Source organism: Prinia subflava, chromosome 17, assembly GCF_021018805.1.
Source record: "Prinia subflava isolate CZ2003 ecotype Zambia chromosome 17, Cam_Psub_1.2, whole genome shotgun sequence".
In the NCBI taxonomy this organism is placed as follows: Eukaryota; Metazoa; Chordata; class Aves; order Passeriformes; family Cisticolidae; genus Prinia; species Prinia subflava.
Window position 1 is genome coordinate 1,716,334 of NC_086263.1, and position 22,765 is coordinate 1,739,098.

The 22,765-nt window shown below is 58.2% G+C and overlaps 1 protein-coding gene across 8 annotated transcripts in view; it reads right to left on the minus strand.

Annotated features, from left to right (window-relative positions):
- Window positions 1-353: 353 nt before the first annotated feature.
- LOC134559466 (mitochondrial Rho GTPase 2) overlaps window positions 354-22,765 on the minus strand; it is a 45,075-nt gene continuing 22,663 nt past the window's right edge. For 5 of the 8 annotated variants that reach the window (XM_063414242.1, XM_063414241.1, XM_063414240.1 and 2 more), the window contains exons 30-41: window positions 22,313-22,472; window positions 20,921-21,111; window positions 20,508-20,676; window positions 19,955-20,066; window positions 18,937-19,108; window positions 18,244-18,366; window positions 17,971-18,157; window positions 17,398-17,528; window positions 16,297-16,440; window positions 15,091-15,210; window positions 14,650-14,734; window positions 13,530-13,922 (exon numbers count right to left, since the gene is read on the minus strand). In XM_063414242.1, the coding sequence (XP_063270312.1) occupies window positions 13,765-13,922; window positions 14,650-14,734; window positions 15,091-15,210; window positions 16,297-16,440; window positions 17,398-17,528; window positions 17,971-18,157; window positions 18,244-18,366; window positions 18,937-19,108; window positions 19,955-20,066; window positions 20,508-20,676; window positions 20,921-21,111; window positions 22,313-22,472 (1,752 nt within the window). In that variant the 3' untranslated portion in view covers window positions 13,530-13,764. Of the gene's footprint in view, window positions 2,086-3,660; window positions 3,864-4,025; window positions 4,149-4,334; window positions 4,416-4,814; window positions 4,946-5,016; window positions 5,118-5,197; window positions 5,344-6,347; window positions 6,433-7,444; window positions 7,566-7,819; window positions 7,929-8,333; window positions 8,433-9,012; window positions 9,115-9,537; window positions 9,647-10,296; window positions 10,350-10,708; window positions 10,763-11,946; window positions 11,991-12,098; window positions 12,181-13,021; window positions 13,081-13,377; window positions 13,472-13,529; window positions 13,923-14,649; window positions 14,735-15,090; window positions 15,211-16,296; window positions 16,441-17,397; window positions 17,529-17,970; window positions 18,158-18,243; window positions 18,367-18,936; window positions 19,109-19,954; window positions 20,067-20,507; window positions 20,677-20,920; window positions 21,112-22,312; window positions 22,473-22,765 lie in introns of those variants that run through there. The other 3 variants (XM_063414248.1, XM_063414246.1, XM_063414247.1) reach the window with 3 other exon arrangements.

A 22,765-nucleotide genomic window follows, 5' to 3' on the forward strand; every position in this document is an offset into this window, starting at 1 on the left:
ACGGGGATGGGCACAGAGATCCACAGCTCCCAGGGCAGCCAAAGCCTCCCGCTTCCCATGGATCCTGGGCGGAGAACCACGGGATCCATCACCGCCTTCCCTGGCTCTCTGCTCTGGCTGGCACTTGTTGCACAAGGATCCGTGTCCCAAAGCACCAAGGAGCCCTGGCCAGCCCCAAGCCTCGTCCCACCACACCAGGCTTCTGCTCCTGCCCTAAATCCCTGCAACTGCCCTCAAACCCCCAGACTGGCCCTGGGCTGGCCCTGCTCCCACCGCAGCTCACAGAGCCCCCAGGCTTCGTGCAGCCCGGGCAGGACGAGGGTCCTGCTCCCCAGGTGACACAGGACACGGTGTGCAAGCCCAAGGTGTGTAAAAATTTATTTTGCTGCAGAGAACAAACCTAAAACATTACAGCTCCAGCAAATGTGGAGCAGGGAGACACCAGGCACGGGCCTGGCAGGCAGAGCCACGCACGGTGGGCACAGAGAGGGACATGAAACACGCAGGATGTGGCCCTGGCAGTGCCAGGGGCCAGGGGCCAGCAGTGAGTGGGTGCCCGACCGGCAGAGCAGCTCCAGCAGGGGCGGGGATCCCTGGCTGGCCAGCGCTGGGGACAGCAGGATGGGGACACCACCCTGGGGCTGTCCCTGGGAGAGCCCCCGGTGCTGCCCAGCGATTTCTCCACCCCTTGCTGGCTCCAGGCCACAATATAACATTTAAATAGACAAAACACAGAAAAAGCAGCTCTGGGTGCTACCTGGGAGCTGCTCCTGCAGCTGCCTGCAGAGACTGACCCTGAGCGTGCTGGGGAAGGCCAGGCTGGTGGCATTGCCAGGGGCTGATCCAGGCTCCCGTGGGGACAGGAACCCAGGGATGGGTGCTGGCCTTGCTCTTTGGGACTTGCAGATAGGGACACTGTGGGCCTCTGGCCCCAATGGGTGCTGAGCTCAGTCCTGGCAGCTGAAACCAGCTCAGGTGTGGGCAGGGGACAGGGGACAGGACAGGAAGGAGCTTCCAGTGCTGCCAGGAGATGCAATGCCCAGAGCCTCACTCTGGGTAGGGCCCCACAGAGGGGACAGCAGGACACAGGGCCTAGGACACAGCGTGGCACCAGCTCAGTGATGGCACTGCCAGCAAAACACTGGGCACACAAGGGGCATCCAACGCCCTCCCAGTCCCTACCAGGGCTCCCAGAGCCCTGCAAATACTGGTGGCCATGAATACTGGTGGCCAGGGGTGGGGAGGGGACTGGCCACACAGGAAAGGAGGGCGGATGGACCCGGAGCCTGGCACACTGCAGGACCCACAACATGTTTGTGTAGAAACAACAGAAAGGAGCTCAGGACAAACCCTGGTTGTCATTGTCCCACCTCAGCCCAGGACAGCAGCCACTGTGTCCCAGGAACAGGGGCCAGGCCTGACCCCAAACACTGGGGCTGGAGGTGCCAGTGCCCGGCCCTCCCTCCCTGGCTGCCTTTCCCAGCGCTGGCTGAGGGAAACCGGGACAGGAGATGAAGATGTGCCCCAGGGAGCTGCAGCCATGAGCTCATTTGACAGCTCAGCTGCTGCTGGAGCTCCCAGAGGCTCCGGGAGCGTTGCGCCCTCCAGAATTGAGGGCACCAGCACAGCCCTCTGGGGAGGGGATGTGCCCAGTCCGACAGACACTGAAACACTCATGTTTGAGCTTAAAAACAAGCGTTAAAAAAACTGAACAGAATAAAAGATGAGGGTGATCCTCCAGCTGCTGGTGAGGCAGAGGCCTCCTGGCAGAGCTGCCTGCCCTGTGGCCACAGGGTGAGGCTGGCGGGTGCCAGGGATGGATCCTGCTGGTGCTGGGAGATTTGGCTTCACTGGTCCTGCAATCCAGGCTGGGGGCAAAAGAGGATTTCCTACCAGGGGCCAGCTTGAGGTGGGGCCCCTCGCTGGGGACGGGGAGCTGGTGTTGGGGGGGTTGGGGGGGGAGTGGCTCATTTGCTCTTGGCCAGCAGCCGGTAGAGGGTGAAGCCCACGAGCGCCGTCACCGCTGCCCCCAGCGCCACCCGCAGCCAGAAGGACGCGACTCCCATCTCCACGGCGTTCAGGTGCCTGCAAGGAAACACAGGAAAGGCTGTGAGTGTGGCTGTCCCGGTGCTCCCAGCCCTCACAGGGAGGCTGAGGTGTGCCAGGGGATGAGCCCAGCACTGGGGAACAGCCCAGTGAGAATCTGAGAGATTCCCCGTCCCTGCAAGCGGAGCACTCGTCACCCGGCATCACCATCAAGCCAAGGGAGGGCTGTGGGGTGGATGTGGCTGTCCCCTCCCCTGCCCTGGAAACAGCTTTCCAACACCTAAATAATTAGACAGGTATCTGCCTTTCTAGGTCAAGCTGCCTTTCCAGCTCCCAGTACATGGAGAGCCGAGATGCCACCACGGGGACACTGGTGACAGGGACCAAAGAGCCGTGAGGGACAGGGCCCCCCGCTGCCCCAGCGTACACATTCCCTTCCCAAGCACGTGCTGTCCTGCACTAACGGGCTCCTCTCCTCTCTCTCCCTCCATCCATAATTCATTCCCCACTACATCGGGGGAGCACAGCCAATCCCTAGCCCTCCATTACGCTGTTATTTATTTATACCACATACCCTAAGATATATTAAGAATATTTAAATTTTAATACTGCAGAGGGGAGAAAAAAAAAAAAGCGTCAGCTCTAAAAATAAAGTTGTTTATTGAAAAGAAGCTGGAGGGAAAACTACTCACTAGTAATCCCATCCTGCCTTCCAACGCTCCCACACGTTCTCCCCACCAGGGCTCAGCCCCTGGAGCTGTGCTCGCCCTTCCCAGCCCTGGAGCGGAGCGATTCCACTCACAGGGATGCTCCTCCCTTCCCACAGCCACCCTCCCCTCCCGTGACCAGCCTGGTGCTGCCCTACCCCGTTCCCAGCCCCTCTGGGAGGCAGTTCCTCCCAAAGGGAGGCTGTGTGACAGAGGTCTCGCTTCACTGACCTCTTTTTCAGCCTGATCCATCTCATCGGGAGAAAATAGCTGCCACCCCCCCCGTGGGCCTTGGCAAACTAAGCTGGCTACTCCTCTTCAGCATTTTTTATCTTAGGCTTCAAAAATAAACACTCCTGTGGCAGGATCTATCTACTAAATCTGCCAGAGACACACACAAAGGCAGAAGAAAACCTCCCCCCTTCGCAATTAGAGGAAGAAGTGGCTTTTCTGTTTCAATTATTTGTATAAGCAGATCACAGAATCACAGAACCATGGAATGGTTTGATTGGAAAGGAACCTTAAAGTTCATCCCATTCCACCCCCCTGCCATGGGCAGGGACATCTTCCACCATCCCAGGCTGCTCCAAGCCCTGTCCAGCCTGGCCTTGGACACTGTCAGGGATCCAGGGGCAGCCACAGCTGCTCTGGGCACCCTGTGCCAGGGCCTGTCCACCCTCCCAGGGAACAATTCCTTCCTAATATCCCCTCTAATCCTGTCCTCCAGCTTAAGGTCATCCCCTCTTGTCCTATCACTGTATGCCCTTGATGACACCAAAACCACTTGATGACACCAAAAGCTGTAGAGAAACCAAAGCAAAAGCAATGTGGCAGAGACAGGGCTGGAACACAGCTCCCTCCGCAGGCTGTGCTCCCAGCAAAGCCCCTCCATGGGAAGGATACTAACGGGAAGGTGGCAGCAGTGGCCAGTTTGGTGTAGACAGCGGTGCTGGGTGGTCCCTGGGTGTGGCTGGAGAAGACGAAGGGTGGAGGGAGGCAGTGCTTGTAGCAGAACTCAGCTGGGAAGAGCCCTGGCTGCTGGCTGGCTTCTGGCAGGTCTGTCTTGGAGGCCACGAAGACACAGGGGATCTGGCTGTCCAGGTAGTGTTGCTGCAGAGACAGAGAAACCCCAGCGAGGCATTAGGGCCCAACACCTGGGAGAGGCAGGGCTGCCACGAGGGCTGATGTCCCCCATGCCCCTGGTGAAGTCAAACAGGAGCCCTGTGGCTGCCCAGGAGCCCTGTAAAGTCCCCCAGGCTCCCTGCCAGCTACCTTATAGATGCTGGCACAGTAGCTGAAGGATTTGGGGTCGCTCAGGCTGTAGATGAAGCAGGCGACGTCACAGGCTGCATCCGACGGCTTCGCAAACGTCGTGTCAGCGCTGACCTCGTACAGCTGAGCAGAGGGGACAGGGGCTGTGGCACAGCAGTGTCCCAGGGGCCAGCTGCTCCTCACACCAGCACATGGACTGTGCCAGCACAGCCACAGCCACAGCCCAGCCCCATCTGCCAGGACACGGGGACACTGCCCAGCCCTGCCAAGAGCCGGACACGGCGCGATTTCCTGCTCTCCCAGACTTACTATGAGGTACTTTTCCTGGCCATTGACCTGCACTGTGTTGATGGTGTAGAGGGATGGCTGTCCTGGGTTCTCCCTCTGGGCCTGTCACCAAGAAAAACACCGTCTCAGGCCGAGCAGACATGAGCAGTGCTGGGTGAGGGACAGTGTTTCACACTGCTCGAGCCACCCTGGCTGAGAGCCACCTGAAGGGCAGCCAGGGCCTGCCATGAGGTGTGGGGCTGCTCCTGACAGGCAGGGGAAGTCAGCACTGCTGTGGTCACACCAGGGAAGGCACAGCCCCTCGGGACAAGCAGAGGGAGCAGGCTCACTGCCTTAGCCAGGATTAAGGACACCGAAGCCACCGGCACGGAGGGGGTGTGACACATGGGCAGGGCGGGCATCGCAAGGGGGACTGGCCACAGGCAGGAGGGGCCACCACGGGACACACTGCTCCAGGAGCCCCAGCTGTGCCTCCTGCTCCGCCCTGGGAGCACCACTCACCGCCAGGCTCCTGCCGAGGAAGGCCTGCAGGAAGGCGGACTTGCCTGCGCCCCGTGCTCCCAGCACCTTGCACAGGAACACATTCCTCTGGGTCTGCCCTTTCTCCAGGTCAATCTTCTTCTCCCGGGTCACTGGCAGGAAAGAGGGTGGTAAGAGCCAGGAGGGACCTGAGCTGTGACAGAAGGGGAGGGCACGGCTGTACCTGTGAGGGCTTGGGTCTGGGAGTCCTGCTCCGAGAGGAAGGGGTAGCCCAAGTAGCCCAGGCACTTCAGGCAGTGCCGTACATCCAGGTAAGCCACGAGCCTGTAGAGACAGATCACGCCAGGAGGGTCAGCAAGGGCTGAGTGATGTGACCAAGGGTCAGGGAGAGGGACTGAGCTTACGTCCACTGGCAGAGGAATCCATGCAGGGAAAGCAGGCCTTTATCAGTGGTGCATACCGTGTTGTAGAGCTCGGGGCCCCAGGGCACGCAGGGGAACACGCTGAAGAAGTTCTGCAGCTCTGTGTGTGACAGGGCTCCGTCCTGGTCCTGCCAAAACACAGGGAGTCACCAGGGGAGGCAGGGCCCAGCCTGTGCCCACAGGGGCCCTGCCACACTGGCCACCCCCTGCTGTGGCTGTCACAGGGGGCTGTCAAGGGCAGGAATCGATCACAGCGAGGCCGGAGCTGGGCGAGCTCACAGCCTGTGCCTCAGGGACTGCCAGCACTGCACAACAGCAAACAAGCTTTGGGACTGCAGCTGTAACCAGGCAGGACCTGCCCATGCCCACCCACAGCCCTGGGCTGCTGTTCCTGGCATTCCTGGAGCCAGCTGTCCCACAGGCCAACTCAGGCTGCTGTGCCTGAAGGGGCCCTGCTGGCACCTGGGCACCCAGGGACATGCATCCACCCAGTTCTGCCGTTTCCCATGGCCACACAGCTGACCTGGACACACAGGGGTTTGTGTTCACTCTCTGCTGCCATTCCTGAGCCACTCCCCATTGTCACAGAGCTGCCATACCCCAGATGCACATCATCTAAATAGCCAGTCTGAGCAGGTGCATGTGGATCCAATACATCCCCTTCTCCCACTCTCCAAGAGCCTGAGTTTGGCACAAACACGTTGCTTTCTCTCCCTCTCTCCAGCCTGGCAGCCCTCCACCAGGCTGGCAGATGCTGGTGTTTGGTCCATGGCTGCTGGCCAGCAGCTGTGCCCACTTCCCTGCCTCCCTGCCTGCTGCAGCCAGGCACTACAAGGGCCACGCCAGCTTGATGCCAACTCAGACCCAGTCCCTCCAAGTCCAAACTGTCCTTTGGTCAAGAGTAGATACCACACCCCTACATCCCTGACAGGCCATCAGACTTCCTACAGCTCGCTGTGGCCACTTCCTGCTCCCAAAGGCTCCAAACAGAGAATGCTGTGGCAGAGGAAAGCCCTTCCCCCGTGCTCCGTGGGCTCCCTGGCACAGAGGCGTGGTTAGGGGAGTACCTGTGCCCAGGTGTGCAGGCCCAGCAGAGCATTCCCTCCCCTGGAGCCCCTGCATTGGTGCCCACCTTGTCATGCTTCTCGAATAGCCTCTGCAGGAACTGATATCCCAGGTGGTTGAGCTCCGTGGAGCAGCCGGGGGGCACACGGAACCTGTTGGGATAATCACAGAATGATTTAGGTTAGAAAACCCCTCTGTGATCGACTCCAAGTGTTCCAGCACTATCAAGGCCACCAGTGACCCACACCCACATGGGTTTAAATCCCTCCAGGGATGGGGACTCCACCACTGCCCTGGGCAGCTGTGTAGTGCCTGACCACCCCTTCAGTGAAGAAATATTTCCTACTACCCAACCTGAACCTCCCTTTTATCTTTCATATCTTATTCTCCAGTGCACACACCCAAATGAGCCTCCTCAAGCCCTGAGGGAAGGGCAGTGTATGAGCACATCTCACCCAGAGGACACAGCTCCCCACTCCCTCCCTGCTCAAGGTCAGCTGTTGTCTCCAGGCCTGGCTATTCCTTGACACAGCTCCCTTATTTTGGGGAGAATCCCCTGAGGATGCACAGTGGCCTTTCCTTGGCACATTCTTAAGCAGTCCAGGAGATGCTGTGCCCTTGCTCTGCCTCGTGCCCAGGGCTTCAGCAGGGCACAGCAGTGCCCTGGGTGCCATCCACCAGCATGTCCCTGTCACCTCCCTGCAGCCTGCTCTCTGGGAAGAGGAGGAGGCAGCTCCCAAGCCAAACCCTTCCATTCCTGCCAGCTCCCCATCTCCAGAGTGGCAGGGAGCAGAGAAGAGACAGCAGCTGCACAATCAGCCGCGAGGGCTGTGCTGACAGCTCACTGCTCCCGACAGAGCCGCTCTGCCTCGCTCAGCCAGGGACAGAGCAGCCTCCAAGAACCCCTTGCTGATGTCAAGGCAAGTCTGGGATTTCATTCCCCACCTTCCTGTCTGCCTAAATCAGCAGTTCCAAGCCCTGCTGTATTTATCCCCAGCCCCACGTGGCAGCTGCTGCCTGAGGGGACAGCGAGGACTGTGAACCTGCCCCTGACCCAAGGGCCCACAGCAGCTCCTGGGGTGCAGGAAGGGCCCAGCCAAGGTGCTGGGGAAGCTGAGCCAGGCACCATGGGAGCGTGGCCCCCTCCCAGCCCTGGACACGCACTGGGGGTACAGGTACTCATCCGTCAGCTCCAGCTCGTCGTCGTAGCCGAAGCGGCGCAGGATGGTCCAGGTGGTCTCGTGCCGGCCCCTCTGGATGAAGAGGGTGTTGAGGAAGAGGAAGCCTGCAGGAGAGATCAGGGGGATCAGCCACAGTGGAGTCAGTTCAGGCTCAGGGATCCACTCCTCAGCAATGCTTTCCCTGAGAAAACAGACCGCTGGGACAGAGAGATCTAGCAGCCACTTGTTTAACCAGAGGGATCAATCAGGCCTGGAATGAGAGCCAGGAGGCTCAGGCCAAGGACAGGACCCCTGGGATGTGCTGAAGGAAGTGGGTCCCCATCCTCTGGGAAGGAGCAGGGAGCCCTCGGGCTGTTACCGTTCAAGGTGAGGCCGTTGTCCTGCACCCCGTCCGTTGTGTTCTTCCACACAACCATCTTCACATCCTCCAGGGCCTGGGGAGCCAGGGGGTTTCCAAAACAAGACTTCTGCCTCCCAAGAGAACGAAGGCATTGTCAGCAAAGCATTCAGAGAGCACAATCCTATCTCGCCAGGCTCCCTCTCCCCTGGCAAGGAATGGGGTTTCAGGGAGGGAAAATCCACCCAGCTCAGGGATTTCTGCCTTAGGCCTTGACCAAAGCCTGGTTTTCAGCATCCAAATAATTTAGGACTCTTAGCATCTCCAGAGACTCCTGGTCTCCCCATGGCAGAGCAAATTCAGCCCATACTTAGGAAGATGGAACCCCACCTGCTCAGAGATGCACCCTGCAGTGCTTTAGCTATGCACAGAAACACCAAACAGGAACGGATGGCTGTGGCAGCAGAGGGCAGCTTCCCTGCTGGAAAGGGAATCCCAGGCACTGGGGAACTCCTCAGCTCTGCAGCCACCCTACCTGGAAGTAGTTGAGCTCATCATCACTGAGGATCTGGTTGTTGTCCTGGTCCGAGAGGTTGAAGATCCGGGTCAGAGCTCGAGCACAGGCGGGTTTGAGCTGCAAGGACCAACCACAGTGACAATCACAGGGCACCAGGCACAGCCTGGCCCTTCCTCCTGCAGCCCCACACACACTGGGCTCCCTTCCTGCACCTCCAGGCCACTACCACTGTACCACTGGAGATAGAAATCATGGAATCACTAAGGTTGGAAAGCCGCTCCAGGATCTGAGTCCAGCTGTTCCCCCAGCACTGCCAAGGCCACCACTAGCCCTTGTCCCCAAGTGCCACATCCACAGAGCTTCCAAATCCTTCCAGGAATGGTGACTCCACCACTCCATCTGTGCCGGTGCCTGACCACTCATGAAGGAATTTTTCCTAATATCCAGTCTAAGTCAAAGACAATCCATGGGGAATTTTTCTTCCAGACCCTTCCCTCCACAACCAACACACAGCCTGGAGCATGAGGGCTTCTGCCCCAAGTCCTTGCAGGTGCCTGTCTGCCCAGCTGGATGTACTGAGCACAGGAAATGGGCACTGTTCCCTTGTCCTGTCTGTGCCAGCCCAAACCCTCCACTTCCACTCCAAAAACTCCAGCCCAGAGCAGAGTGACGGGAAGGAGACTCTCCAGGAGCCCACCTGCTTCTCCTCCGGGTCGTAGAGCGGGGCAGTGGGGTGCAGCACAGCTTTCTGGGCGTAGTAGAAGAGCTCAGAGATGTTCTTGAGGTTCTTGGCGGAGCACTGGGGATTCAGAGGAAGAGACAGCCCTGATGAAAAGTGCAGGAGGAGGATGACAAACCTCCCCAATCCAGACTAGCTGTGCCTCAAAGTCCAGAGCAACATTTGTCCACCATGAGGAAAAATCGGAAGGAACAATCTCCTGGGTTTTGCTCTGGCTTTGCTGTGCCCACTCCACAGTCCCAGAACCAACAGGGCCTGTGTGAGCCCTGTTGAGAGCCACAGAGAGCAGACACAAAAGCTGCTCCTTGCAAGGGGTAAAGAACAGAAAGCCCAAAGGACAGGCTCTCAACCCCTGGACACAGGACCTGTGCAGAGCAACATTATCAGGGCAGCTCTCCAGGAGCACAGAGGCTCCCTGACTCCCACCAGACCAGCATTCCAACCCCTCAGGGAGGCTCTGCACACCCCCTCCAGCTCCCTCACCTCCACACAGGTCTCAATCTCCGAGAACTGGTTCATGATAGGCAGGATGACCTCCATGGAGCTGCCCACCTGCAGGTCAGACTTGTTTCCCACTAAAATAATGGGGATTCTAGGAAAGACAGAGAGCACAAGTAAGGCCACCCCTCTCTTGGTCCCAGCACTGTCCCAGCCATTGATAATCCCATGGGCAGGTCAGGGGGGCCCCAGCTCTCCTCTGCAAGGTCCAGAGCAGCTTTCCTGCCTCTCACCACCGGGAGCATCCATCTGGAGAAACAGACTGCCTGACCCTGCTTATGCTTTCACCCAGCAACAGTATGTTCAGGAGCCTTTAATCCAGCACAGCAGCCTTCTGCCCAAGAGATCCACTCACAGACTGAAGCTTCTGGGTCCCAGATCCCCCAGGCAGCCTTCCCTCCCTGTCTGATCAAGGGGGGAGAAGGATCTCTCCTCAGTGACTCCTTGCCTCAACTGTATCTCTGGTGGAGAAAAGTCCCCATGTGCTTCTGCTCTAAGGGGTCTGGCCACAAACAACAGTCCCGGAATGGTTTTGGTTGGGAGGGACCTTAAAGTTCATCTCATCCCACCTCCTGCCATGGGCAGAGACACCTCCATTAGACCACGGCTCCAAGCCCCATTCAACCTGGCCTGGATCAAACCACAACTCTGGTTTGCTCTCAGTACCCTCAGAGGGATGTGAGGGTGGTGGGTAACCCGAGAATCTCCCAATTCTGCACCCACAGATCACACCCCACACGGTACCTGGATCCCTTTTCAAGTCCCCCGTTCACCATGGGGATCCACTTCGTGCGAATCTGGAAGGTGAGCAGAGGGAAAGGGCTGTCAGCACAGCCTGGGCAGGGAGAGGCAGCTCCCAGCAGGCAGGGACAGGGCCCTGCAGCCATCTGCTCCCCGGCATTCCCTCACACCAGCAGGCAGAGCAGCCCAGGGATGCTGGATGCCAGCACCAGGATGCAAAAAGCTTGTTGTCCTGTTGTGAGGGAGCAACCTTAGGCAGGGCTCAGCTTCTGTTTGCAGGAGTCTCCAACCCACGATCCCACAGAGCTGAGGGCCATCAGAACAGGCCCACACCACAGGGCAGCACAGAAACCCCAGTGCTGGGAACCCCCAATGGCCCTGCTGCCAGAGCAGGGCCGTGGTGGGGACCCATTACCTTGTCAATGGTGGCCTCCTTGGTGACATCGTACACCACACAGACCACGTTGGCCTGCAAGAGAAGCAGGAGGGTGGTGAAAGTGTCCCTGCCACACTGGTGGCAGCAGGGAATGCCGTGGCATCAGGGAGTGCCGTGGCGGCAGGGAATGCCGGCTGAGCTGCCAGGGAAACGCAGCAGCCAAGCGCACGTGAGCGTGGACACGTACACAGCCCCCAACTGGGCCACCCTCAGCACGAGCCCACGAGCTGCTGGGAGCAGCTCCTCTGCCTCAGGAGCTGCTGGGAGCAGCTCCTCTGCCTCAGGAGCTGCTGGGAGCAGCTCCTCTGCCTCAGGAGCTGCTGCTCCCATGCCCACCAGCCCGGATCCCCCTCCCACATCACCCGTGTCCCGGCCCTCCTCCCCTCCTGACCCTGTGCAGACAGGGCACTGAGGCTTTATCAGAAACAGACAGGAGGGATCACTGGTCCTTTCAGGAGAGAGTTTAATGCTAATCCGAGGACACACAAGGGTTTAGGCAGGATTTCCTGGAGCCATTTAAAGCGTCTGTGTACTCCTGCTGTCTGGGGAGGGGGAGCAGGACCCCCATGCCCACCTCCTCGGCCATTAGCCACTGAGGTTGGGAGATTAAATAGCTTTGCTCACGTGAGAGAGACGGTTTCATTATCCATAATTAAAAGGTCCTCGTGTCTGCAGAGTCAAGGTTAATCCCAGGGCAAAGAGCAGCTGGGTCCACCCCAGGCAGACAACTTAATTATTCCTCCATGGCTGCTCTGAGGGCTCCCTCATCCTTCCCTGTCCAGGGCTCACCAGGGGCTCCAGCTCCCAAATTAACTCTTCTGTGCCACCGCTTCATCAGGCAGCCACAGGGATCTACTGCAGGGAGCAGGGGACTTGCCCAAACCCAGCAAGTGCTTCTCCCTCTTCTGAGTCTGTGGGGAACATCCCGAGGCTGAGAGCACAACATCTGCTCTGCAGCCTCCTCTGCCTCCCGTGGGCAGCGAGCCGCCCCCGCTGCTCGCCTTCTGGAGGCTCCCTGGAGGGCTTGGACAGGCCACACACAACGGCTTACAAGACAGAGCAGGATTAGACAAGCCTCTGAACAAACCAGGAGCATTAATCCGTGGATAACCAACTGCCTGTGCCTCTCTGGGTGGCTAACTGGGAGGGGAGGGGAGCAGCCATATGTCCCCTGGGGACCGCAGCCTCCTGTCCCCATCCCGGCCAGCCCCGCTCACCTTGGCGATCTCCTCCTGCAGCTCCTCCTCCGTCTGCTCTGACTCTGGAAGGGCAATGAAGCCATCACCACCTGCCCAGGCAGGGGCACACCCCTTCCCAATCCCCTCAGCCAGGCAGGGACAGCGAGAAGCCAGGCAGGACAGGGCCCTACCTGAGTAGTCCACTATGTGCGTGGGGACGTTCTCAGGGGTGACATCGGCAGGGATCGTGATCTCCTCCGCCCTGGGGGGCACCTGCAAAGCCAGCACAGCCCATCCAGCCACAGGACAGGTGACAAGGGACTTCAGACCCCAACGTGGCCACTGCCAGGGTGGGATGAGCTGTGGATCACGGCTCACTCATGGCCCAGCAGGCTGCAGCAGCCCCCTGCACTCCAGCCCTCGCACAGGCAGTGTCCTCAAGGTGGAACTTCCACCTGTCTCCCTCACTTGAAGCTCCTGATCCTGCCGGAGATGAGGCCTGGGCACTCCCTGGGCTCCTCTGGGAGCATCGCTGAGCTGACTGTCTGGGCTGGGAGCAGGGAAGGGGTGCAGGGCTGGACCCCCAAGCCCCTGAGCTGATGCTGCCCAGCACAGAACCATGGAGAGCACCAGCTGCTCGTGGGCAGCAGGAGAAACCATCTGAGGCACAGGGAAAATGTGCCTGGACAGAGTGATCCCATGTCCCTGTCCAAAGCTGTCGAGGGGCACAGGCTGGCTGGATGCTGCTGCTCACAGCTGGCCTGGCTCGGAGCACCAAACCCATCTGCAGAGGGTACAGCAGGCAGGGAATGGGGCCTGGCCTCTTCCAAGGGGTGCCAGCCCTGCTGTGCTGAGGCCCCCAACAGCAGCTGGGGTCCTGCGAGGTACCAACACCCTCCTCAGGGCAGAGCGCTGCAAGTCAGGATCAGCTCCGAAGTTGGAATCAGAGCACAAACTGAGGAAAACACCACCTGAGCCAGCCCCGTGGCTGTCACAGTCCAGGAGCTGTGAGCACCTCCCGGACACCCCCATCTGCATGGGGACACTGGGGACAGAGCTGTCCCACCCAGAGAGGGGGCCCGGGGTGGGCTGTGCGCGTCCCCTCCCCACTCACCTCTTCAGGAAACTCCTCTCCCACCAGAGCCATGATCAGGGACGTCTTCCCCACCTGGGCTAGGAAATAAAGGGAGGACGTTGACATTGGCACCGGTACGGCAGAGCTTGACGGGGACAGCGGCAGGTGGGAGGCACGATGGGAGCCGTGACACCACGAATCGGCGGGTGACAATGACACCAACGGGGCCCGGGGCCACGGGCGGGCCCGGTCTCTCCCCCGGTCCTACCAGTGACGGGGGGCCCACCTGGACCCCGGCCGCCCTCGCCCCTCCCCTGCAGGAGAACCCTTTCCCCCGGGATCCCCGTGCCCCCCTCCCCGTTCCCGGGCTGGAGGAGCCGCCCCGCGCCCCTCACCCTCCCCGAGCAGCAGGATCCGCACGTCCCGCTTCATGGCGGCGCCGCCGCCTCCCGGCCCCACTTCCGGCCGCACCACCGAGAGGCAGCGCGGAGCGGCGCGGGGCAGCGCGGCGCCCCCTGGCGGGGCCAGCACAACGACACCGCCAGCGTTAGTCTTTCGATGGTTTATTAACGAAAAAAAAAACCATTTAACGGCAACAAACGGCGAACGGGGCCGTGACACGCGCTCCAGGGCCGGGCGGGGCCGCACGCGGGCCAGCCGCCGGCACCGCCGGCCCCTGCAGCAGTGGGGGCGGTGCTTTGGGCCTGGTTGCGGCCGGAGCCGGGGCCTGTCCTGGGGCGGGCCCCGCTGGAGAAGCGTCGCTGGTCCAGGGCCAGCTCGGCTCAGGCGCCCGTGAGCTCCCACACGAGGACGGCGCTGTGGGAGGCCGTGAGGAGGCGGCGGCCGGAGGGCGCGAAGCAGCAGAAGTGCACGGTGTCGTCATGGCCGGCGTAGTCCTGCGGGGCCCCGGCGGGGCAGGGCTGCAGCCGCAGCAGCCGGTCTGGGGAGAGGAGCGGCTCAGGGCCGGGCCGGGTGGCTCCGACTGTCCCCGATCACCCTTCAGACCCGCTCCCTGCGGCTTGTCCGTGCCACGAACACCCTTCCCTGTCACTCACAGGCTTTCTTCATCTCTAGTCCTTGCCAGAAGCACCATTCTTGGTCACCTCCCACCCCCTTTGCGTGTCTTGTTCTAGCCAGAAGCACCGCTCCCCATCAGCCTCAGACCCTCTCCATGTCTTTTCCCAGACAGAAGCCCTGTTTCCAGTCACCCCCACTGCTCTCCGTGTCTTTTCTGTGCCAGAAGCACCGTTCCCAGTCACTCCCCAGGCTCTCTCCCCGCTGCTGAGCTGGAAGCTGAGTCACTGAGCTGAGTGACACAGGACCAGCGGATCCAAATTGCCCAAGGGGCGAGGTGCCCTTGCCAGGAGCAGGGTCGTGCCTGTGCCCACGCTATGGGAAGGTCCCTGCTGCCTCAGGGGCTGCAGGTCACACAGCCACAGAAACAGAGACAGCCCAGAACCCGGGAGTCACTCCAGTGACAAACTGCCTGTCGACAAGCAGGATTGACCTCATGCATCTCATTTCTGACCCAGGAGTCTCCTGGAGGTTTCTCCTTGCCCTGGACCGTAGCTCCCAGGTTTGAGGACATGTCTCTAGCTCCGAGGAATAAGGACAGTTGTTTCACCTCTGGCAGAAGGAGGAGGGGCCCAGGCACCCCCGGCACTCACCACCGAAGCCGATGGCCATGAAAGGTGCAGCTGGGGACAGGCTGAGGGACGTGGCAAAGGCTGGCAGGGAGATCTTCCTGAGCACCTGCAGCCCAGCAAGAGAAACAGCGGCAGCTCAGAGGGGGAAGGCAGCACCCAGAGCTGTGCCCCAAGGAGGGGAATGGGGAGGCTGAGGGTGCACAGCTCTGAAAGCTGCCCCAGGTATCCAGGAGACAATGAGGACAGTGTAAATGCCCTGGAAGCACTGGCTGCCTGCCTGGATGCAGCCTGAGGCAGGGGCAGGGCTTTGCTGCTCACCTGGGCCACACTTGGTTTTTCCAAGATGAAAATCTGTTTCCTGAGCAGCTGCCTGAGCCCACCCACCCCTGTGACCGAGGGTAACACACAGAACAGCTCTGCCAGCCCCCACTGTCCCCACTGCCCATGGCAGGGGACAAGTACCTGTTTCTTCCTCAGGCTGTAGAACAAAGTTTCCTTCTGCAGCCCAAAGCCCACATAGACCAGGACACCATGTTCCCATGGGCAGAACGCGGCCAGGCTGGGCGGGAGGCTGTCGAGACCCTGGTGAGGGAAACCAAAGGCAACAAAACTGAGGCTGGATTCCCTTATTTCGATCAATGAGAGACAAAAGGTGACCATAGAGGGACACCAGGGCTGTGAGTGTTTGAACAGTGGGACATGAGTATGGTGGAGGCTGCTTCCTCCCTCTTGCATTCCCATCTCAGGCTCAGGGAAAGCAAGGAAAAACCACATTCTGTCATGGAAACCTGAAGCAAATCGTTGAGTGTTGTAGGAGCAGGTCCCATGAGAGGCCAACAGGTTGAATTCCCACTGAGATATTATTGCTGCATGGGCTTGAAGCGGGGAGTAGGTTATGGATCAGTTTAACACAAGCAAACAGAGCCCAGGAGGCAGATCTTGAGCAGTGGATGCAAGATGAATCCTTCACACTATAGGGAGAGCTGTAGTGAGCTTCCTTCCAGAGGAAATCCATCTTTTCAGAAATGACCAGAATTACTGACAGAACCCAGCTGCTGTATGGACCCAGGCTGAGGCACTGCTTCTTGCCCCCCAAAACCACACAGCTCCCTTCTGTCTGCCACTGTCACCTGGACCAGGGACCATCTCCATCTTCTCCAGCACAGATCCTCCTGCTTTTCCAGCAGGTGTCCTGCTGCTCAAACCCTACCCCTGGGCTGGAGCCAGAAGCTTCTGCCAAGCAGCAGGGACACACAGGGCTGAGCACTTGGCTCTGGGAAGCCATCACCATGCTCCTGCCTTGGAATATTCACACTCCTCGGGAGTGTCAGAATTAGCAGTACGCTCATAATTAGCTCTCCCTCCTGCACACCGTGCTCACTGCTGCCTGGGCTCTGCTTTGCTGGCACAGGGCTGTCAGCTCTTTGCAGGTGCAGTTTAGGGCTCCTCATGCTTAAAAGTCAGTGCTCCAGGGCAGTCTGGCACTACAACACTTTTCTTTCCACACCCAAGAAGGTGCATTGGCAAGATACTGTGCCAGCTGGACTAACAGAGGTGCCTTTCCTAAGCACACACTCACTCTCAGAGCCCTGTGCCTCCCTCCTCCATCTCTGCGGGTGTCCAGCCTCACAGCAGGGGCAGGCAGGGTCTGGCAGGTGCCACGCTCACCTCAGGGCCAGCAGGAGCTGGGAAGCTGAGCCAGTCGAGGAGCTCACACTTGTCCCGGAGCCAGTCAGAGGCCCAGACGCTGACCCGGCGGTCGGAGCTGGTGGCCAGCCAGAGCTCCCCTCCCTCGGCCCCGAAGTCGTGGTACTGTGGATCAGAAACACAACCCTGTCACTCTGGGGGCACAGGGCTTTGAAGGAAGGGGACAATAAAGAGTGGGACAGGAACTCATGGGAACATGGGGCTTGTGTTTAGGGGATCAAAGCCAGGATTAACCTCTGCTTGTGGCTGCCCCATCCCTGGACGAGTCCAAAGCCAGGCTGGATGGGACTTGGAGCAAGCTGGGATAGTGAGAGGGGTCCCCTGACCATGGCAGGGGGATGGAAATGGATGATGACATTTTAAGGTGCTTTCCAACCCATATCCTGGTCTGAACACCACAGTTCTCTTCCCTGGGATACCCTCTGGACCTGCACATCTCCTAGGGGAGTTATTCCAATACCATGCATCCCCTAACAACGTCCTTCACCTCAAATCAAGGAGGATTTTCTCAGACTACCAGGAAACACAGCCTTGCAGTGTAGATGATCTTAAAGCCTGAAAGCTTAGGGAAAACTATTCCCATTTCTGCTGTGCAAAGGAAAAAAAATCTCTCCATGAAGAGGAGGACGAAGGACGTACTCAAACCATCCCACTGCTGCACAGCCAAGTCTTCCCAGCTCCACAGAGCAATGGTACAGGCTGCCAAAGAGCCTTTTTGGGGGGACACAGGGGCTGCAAGCTCCCAGCCTGGGCTGCTCTTGAGGGGTGCTGCTCTCCAAGAGCCTGTGGCACAGGCTCACATCACACCTGTGTGCAGGGTGTCAACAACTGCCACCAAAGGTCCCCCTGCAGGCACAGCCTCACTCAGACTGCACCTGCAACACACGGAGCTTTATTCCACTGAATATATCCCTGGAAAAACCGATCAGAAGTTGCTGGAGGAGATGGAGGAAGATTTTCAAAGAGGAAAGGCAAGGGACACCAAAGCAAACTTGCTGACCATGCTGCTCCCCAGAGCTGTGCAGTGACACGTGGGGACTGGACTCGCTCCTGAGGTCTCACCTGCTTCCTGGTGCACTGCAGAGCAGTGATGGGGGAGCCTTTGTGGTCAGCCAGGACATGGATGGTCATCCCAGTGCGAGGGCTGCTGACAGCCACTGTCCCGTCCTTGCCCCCTGACAAGATCATTTCCCCTGTTGGCAGAGGAGGAAAGAATGGGACACTTCTTGTAGGAGGAGAAAAAGGTCCAGAATTATAGAATACTAGTGTCCTGAAACACTGTGAAAGGCTGGGAACAGCCCAGTCAAGGGCTGGGTATGATGAGATGTCTCAGAGACACCCATTAAACCTCCACACTGAAGAAGAGCCACAGTGGATCATAAAACAAAGGTGTTTGTTGTACCCAAACCCCTTGGCTATTCCAGAGCCAATGCACTTCCCGTATACCACCCACCATGTGCTCAGCTGGCAGAGTCACCAGAGCTCACTGGGACAAGTTGTGTGGCTCCCCCTGGCCCTGGGGTTTTGGGCAGGTGGCCAGGACACAGAGCAGCTGGAGGTCAGGGCAAACCCAGGCAGCAGCCAGCCACATTCCCCGAGGTCACACATCCCCACTGTCACCTCAGGCAGCCTCACCATCAGTGGAGTAGGTGATTGCTGTCAGAGCAGCAGCGTGGGGGTGCATTTTCAGCTCCATCTCTGTCCTGGAAACACTGAACACACGGACAGTGCCATCACTGTACCCTGCCACCACGTGCTGGCTCTCACCGGGACAAGGCCACACCCCAGCGGGACCAGGCTTCCAGGCCAGGCACTGGCAGCTCTGCAAGGAAATTGGCAGAGACCCGGTGACACAGGGGACACTTCCCTGTGCCAAGAGGAAGGGACTGATGTGCCCTGAGCCCTTACCTGGTTGAGCACCTGGAACTGCACCACCAGCTCCGTGCTGCCCAGAGCCCAGATCCTCACGCTGCCATCCTCCCCGCACGTGGCACAGTGACTCTCGTCAGGACTAAAGCACACCTCAGTCACCTGTGCAGGGAACAGGCACACAACAGGGCTCTGGGGGTGCCACAGCCCAGAGCACATCACCCGCCCTGCCCCTTCATCCCCCAGCATTCTGCTCATGGGAGACATCAGATGAGAAGGAACATGAAGGAAGGTGCAGAGTTTTGCTTTTGGGCTAACAGAACAAGAGCAAATATCCTCAAGTTGCACCAGGGAAGATTTAGATTAAATATTAGGAAGAATTTCTTCACAGAGAGGGTTGTAAAGCACTGGCACAGGCTGCCCAGGGCAATGGTGGAGTCACCACACCCGAGTGTTCAAAAAATGTGTGGATGTGGCACTTGGGGACATGGTTTAAGGGTGAATATCACTGGTGGTGCTGGGCTGGTGCTTGGACTTTATGATCTTAAAGGTCTTTTCCAACCTTATCAATCATGGGACAGAGTAAACCCAGCCCCAAAGGTAGGACCAGGCAAGGTGCACTGCAAGTTGTCATAAAATACCTTCTCTCCCACCATTTGAACCTTTTTTTCCTGTAGCAGAAAGATGCCCTGAAGCAACAGCAAAACTCAAAGCAGGCACAGCCCCTCTGACCTTGTTCTTGTGGCCGCTGATGAGTCGGATGCTGGTGCTCTCCACCCAGTTGATGTACCACAGCGTCCCTGCTGTGGTGCCCACAATCCCCATCTCCAGGGAGTCGTCAAATGCTGCGCTCACTATTGTCCCATCCAGGGTGATCTCGTGCTCCAGCAGGACTGAGCCAGACCTGGAGGAAGGCAGGGTGGGAGGAGGACTGGCCCAGATGTTGGAGCAGCCACTCTGCCTGCTTTAAATCCAACTTTCTAATGAAGCATTTCAATGAGGGGCTCCTGTCCATGGAACAGTGATTGGGAGAGCTGGGGTTGTCCATCCTGGGAGACCTCAGAGCTCCTTCCAGGGCCTAAAGGGGCTCCAGGAGAGCTGCAGAAGGACTTCAGACAAGAGCCTGGAGTGTCAGGACAAGGGAGAGGGGCTTCCCACTGCCAGTGGGCAGGGATGGATGGGATATGGGGAAGGAATTGTTCCCATGAGGGTGGGCAGGCCCTGGCACAGGGTGCCCAGAGCAGCTATGGCTGCCCCTGGATCCCTGGAGGTGTCCATGGCCAGGCTGGACAGGGCTTGGAGAAACCTGGGGTAGTGAAAAGTGTCCTACCCACAACAGGGAGGGTTGGAATGGGATGGTCTGGAAGGTTCCTTCCCACTCAAACCATTCCATGAGTCTGTGATTTGCACTTCAACCATCTTTTTACAGGAGAGAAAAAAAATAGGGCGGGCAATAGCATGAGAGAGGAAACAAAGGCAATGTATTTTCCCTAATTCTCCTAAAGAAATTCCTACAAACCACTGACACAAACTTCAGACACGACAAACACCCACTTCCACTATTAAGAAGGTTCAGCTACCTGTGGCAAAAATTCAGTCAAAAGATCCAGACAGAAAGAATCAGCAGTCGTGAGAAAAAGCTAAGGATGAGGAGCAGCAGGAGCAGCGTGCTTGCATGTGGTGTCTGTCTGTGAAAAGCCACCTCAGACAGGTCCTGGGGGCTGCCAGGTGAGGGGCCACAAGCTCCTACCTGGCATCGGGCCCTTTCAGCCTCAGCTCCTGCACGGTGCCCACACACCACAGGCGGATGCGCTTCGTGTTGCTGCCGCTCACCAGCCGGTTGTGCCGACACACCAGCACCCCTGGGAGGAAGGGCACCCGTCAGTGTCCACTGCTCCCTGTCGTCATTCCAAGGGCGCTCCTGACAGCCAGGGCAGGAAAGTGGCAGCGTTCTACAGCCCAACACTGTTTGACACACTGGAGGTCTGTAGCTGCTATGGCTCAGGCTGCCCAGAGCAGTGGTGGATTCAAAGATTCAAGCAGCTTGTGGGTGTGGTGCTCAGGGACATGGGTTAATGCTGGACCTGATGATCTTAGAGACCTTTTCCAACCTTACTGATTCTATGAAGCGCCCAGGAAACCCAGGATGCTGAGGAAACCCAGGTCACAGATGCATTGCTACCCTACACATCTTGCATCCAACACAGCACACTGGTTTTCCAAGCACAGCTGAAATGGGAAGTCTGCGACTCATGGCTTCTTTCCCAACAGATTCCTCATTCCAGCCCTGACACTGCACCCACCGATCTCGCCCTCATCAGCCTCCCACGTCATGAAGCAGGATTTGGTCTCTGTGTCCCACACACAGATCTGGCCTGAGTTGGTCCCACTGTACAGGAGAGTGTCAGCACCGTAACAGAGAGATGTCAGCTCCACCAGCCCCAGCACGTCCGGGGCAGGGGCTCGATGAACCTGCCAGAGCAAAAACCAGGAATGTCAAAGGGAATGAACATGCTTAGATGCATCAGGAGAAAAAAACATCCTCCTCCCTCAATTCCTGCAGTTAATGCCTCAAATACTACCAAAAGCTATTTGTGCACAGTCAATATCACCTCACTGAGAGAAATCATCAGCTCTCACAGAGCCCTCACCAGGGGCTTGGAAAATAAGTCAGAGATGCTGAAAATAAATCTTAAAAGGTAAAAGGAAGGTTTACCTTGAGTCTGACAGCAGCTTCCTGCTGCTCCAACAGCCAGAACATGACAGCTCCCCTCCCCACGCAGGCCAGGTCTTGATGAGAGCCAGGGCTAAAAGCCACGTCGTGGAGAGGCTCTGAGATACGTGTGGACAGCATGAGCTCATAGGTGTGGGTGCTCCACAGAGCCATGCTCTGGTCACTGTAGTCCCCTGAGGAGAATGGGAAAGACAGGAGGAAGAATTCTGCTGCCTCAGGATGCCCACAAGCATCCACACAGCACACGCACATCGACTGCGTCACTCCTCATCCAGCCGTTGGGAGACAACTGTCCCAAACACCATTCCAGGCATGGACACAACTCCTGTGCTCAGCACAAGCTGCACAACTCCACAGACGCTTGCCCAAGTTAAGGACAGCCAGAACTGGCCCAGCACTTCACACTGGAGGCTGTAGCAAACCTGTCCTGGCAGTGGAGTCATTTGGAGCAGCCAGGACTGGGATTGCAGCAGGCAGAGCAGTTTCCCTGCTATTTCTCCATCCTTAGGAGTCGCTGCACACCTTGGGAATGCCCCACACAAACCCCAGTGACACTGGGCACTCAGGGCTAAACCCTGTCTTGACAAAGAACGGGATGTCACCTTTGCCACGGTCCCACTGAGGTGGGAGCTGACCTCCATGGAAGCCACTGCAGCTGGGTGGGAACAGAAGGCACTGGCCTCAGTGATGGCAAAATTCCCAAGCTTCCAGAGAGCTCAGGAGGACAGTGCTCTCCTGCTGCCTTTCCCAGGCTCCACAAGCTCTGTGGAGGCTTTCAGCTTTCCCTCCCCTGCAGCCCAGACCAGAGCTGGAGGAGGAGAGCTGCTCTCCCACACTGCTCCCTGAAGCTCCCTTTCTCTCCAGCAAAGCCTGCTTTTCTTTCCAAAGGCAGCCTCACCAGCCTGGAGCAAGCTTACTGCCTGCTCCACAGGTCTCCTCTCATGCAAAACAAGAGCTTCCTAATTGCATGTTGTCCTTTAAATGTCCCCTGCCTGAACAAAACAGACAGCTTGAGCATCCATCCTGTGCTGGCATGGCTGCCTGGCAGGAGGCTCACAGTTGGGAGCCTGGCTACTTCTGTCCAAGTCTATCTAGGCAGCAATAACAAGTCCAGAAGAAGGCTTTTCCCTCTGCACACTATAAATAGTAGCCCCAAACCATTCACAGGGAGTTTAAGAAGCACTAGTGAGTGAGGAGAAGAAAGCTGTAACTGCTGCATTCCCTGCTGTCCCAAGGATACCATGGAACAGCTTCCTACCCACAAGCCTGCTGCACATCTGGCAGGTATTTGGTGCTCACAGCATCCTCCTGCCATGAGCTGTCTGCTCTGGGGTGCACCCCTGCACCCACAGCTGCTGCTACAGGGGTCCTCACCTATGGTGACAAGGAATTTGTCATCCCAGGAGAATGCCATGGCTTGCACTTGTGTCTCATGGTGGAACAGCTCTGCTGTGCAGGCCCCATCCTGGGTGCTCCAGATGCAGATCTGACAGTGGGAGTCTCCATCCTTCTTCCCTGAGGCAGAGGCAAGAACCTAACAGAACAATGTGTAAGTAATTAGAGAATGCTCATTAGCCTTAACAGTTTTTTCAGTCCCACATTAAAGGGATGTGGTTGGTAAATGGAGAATTCAGTGAGAAACAACCATTCAGCTGATGGCAGGAGGGAAAGGCAGCATCACCCAGAGGAAGAGAACAGCCTTTACAGAATCACAGAATCTCTGAGGTCGGGAAAGATCTCCAAGATCATCGAGTCCAACCTGTGACTGATCCCCACCTTGTCACCCAGCCCAGAGCACTGAGTGCCACATCCAGCTCCTCCCTTCAC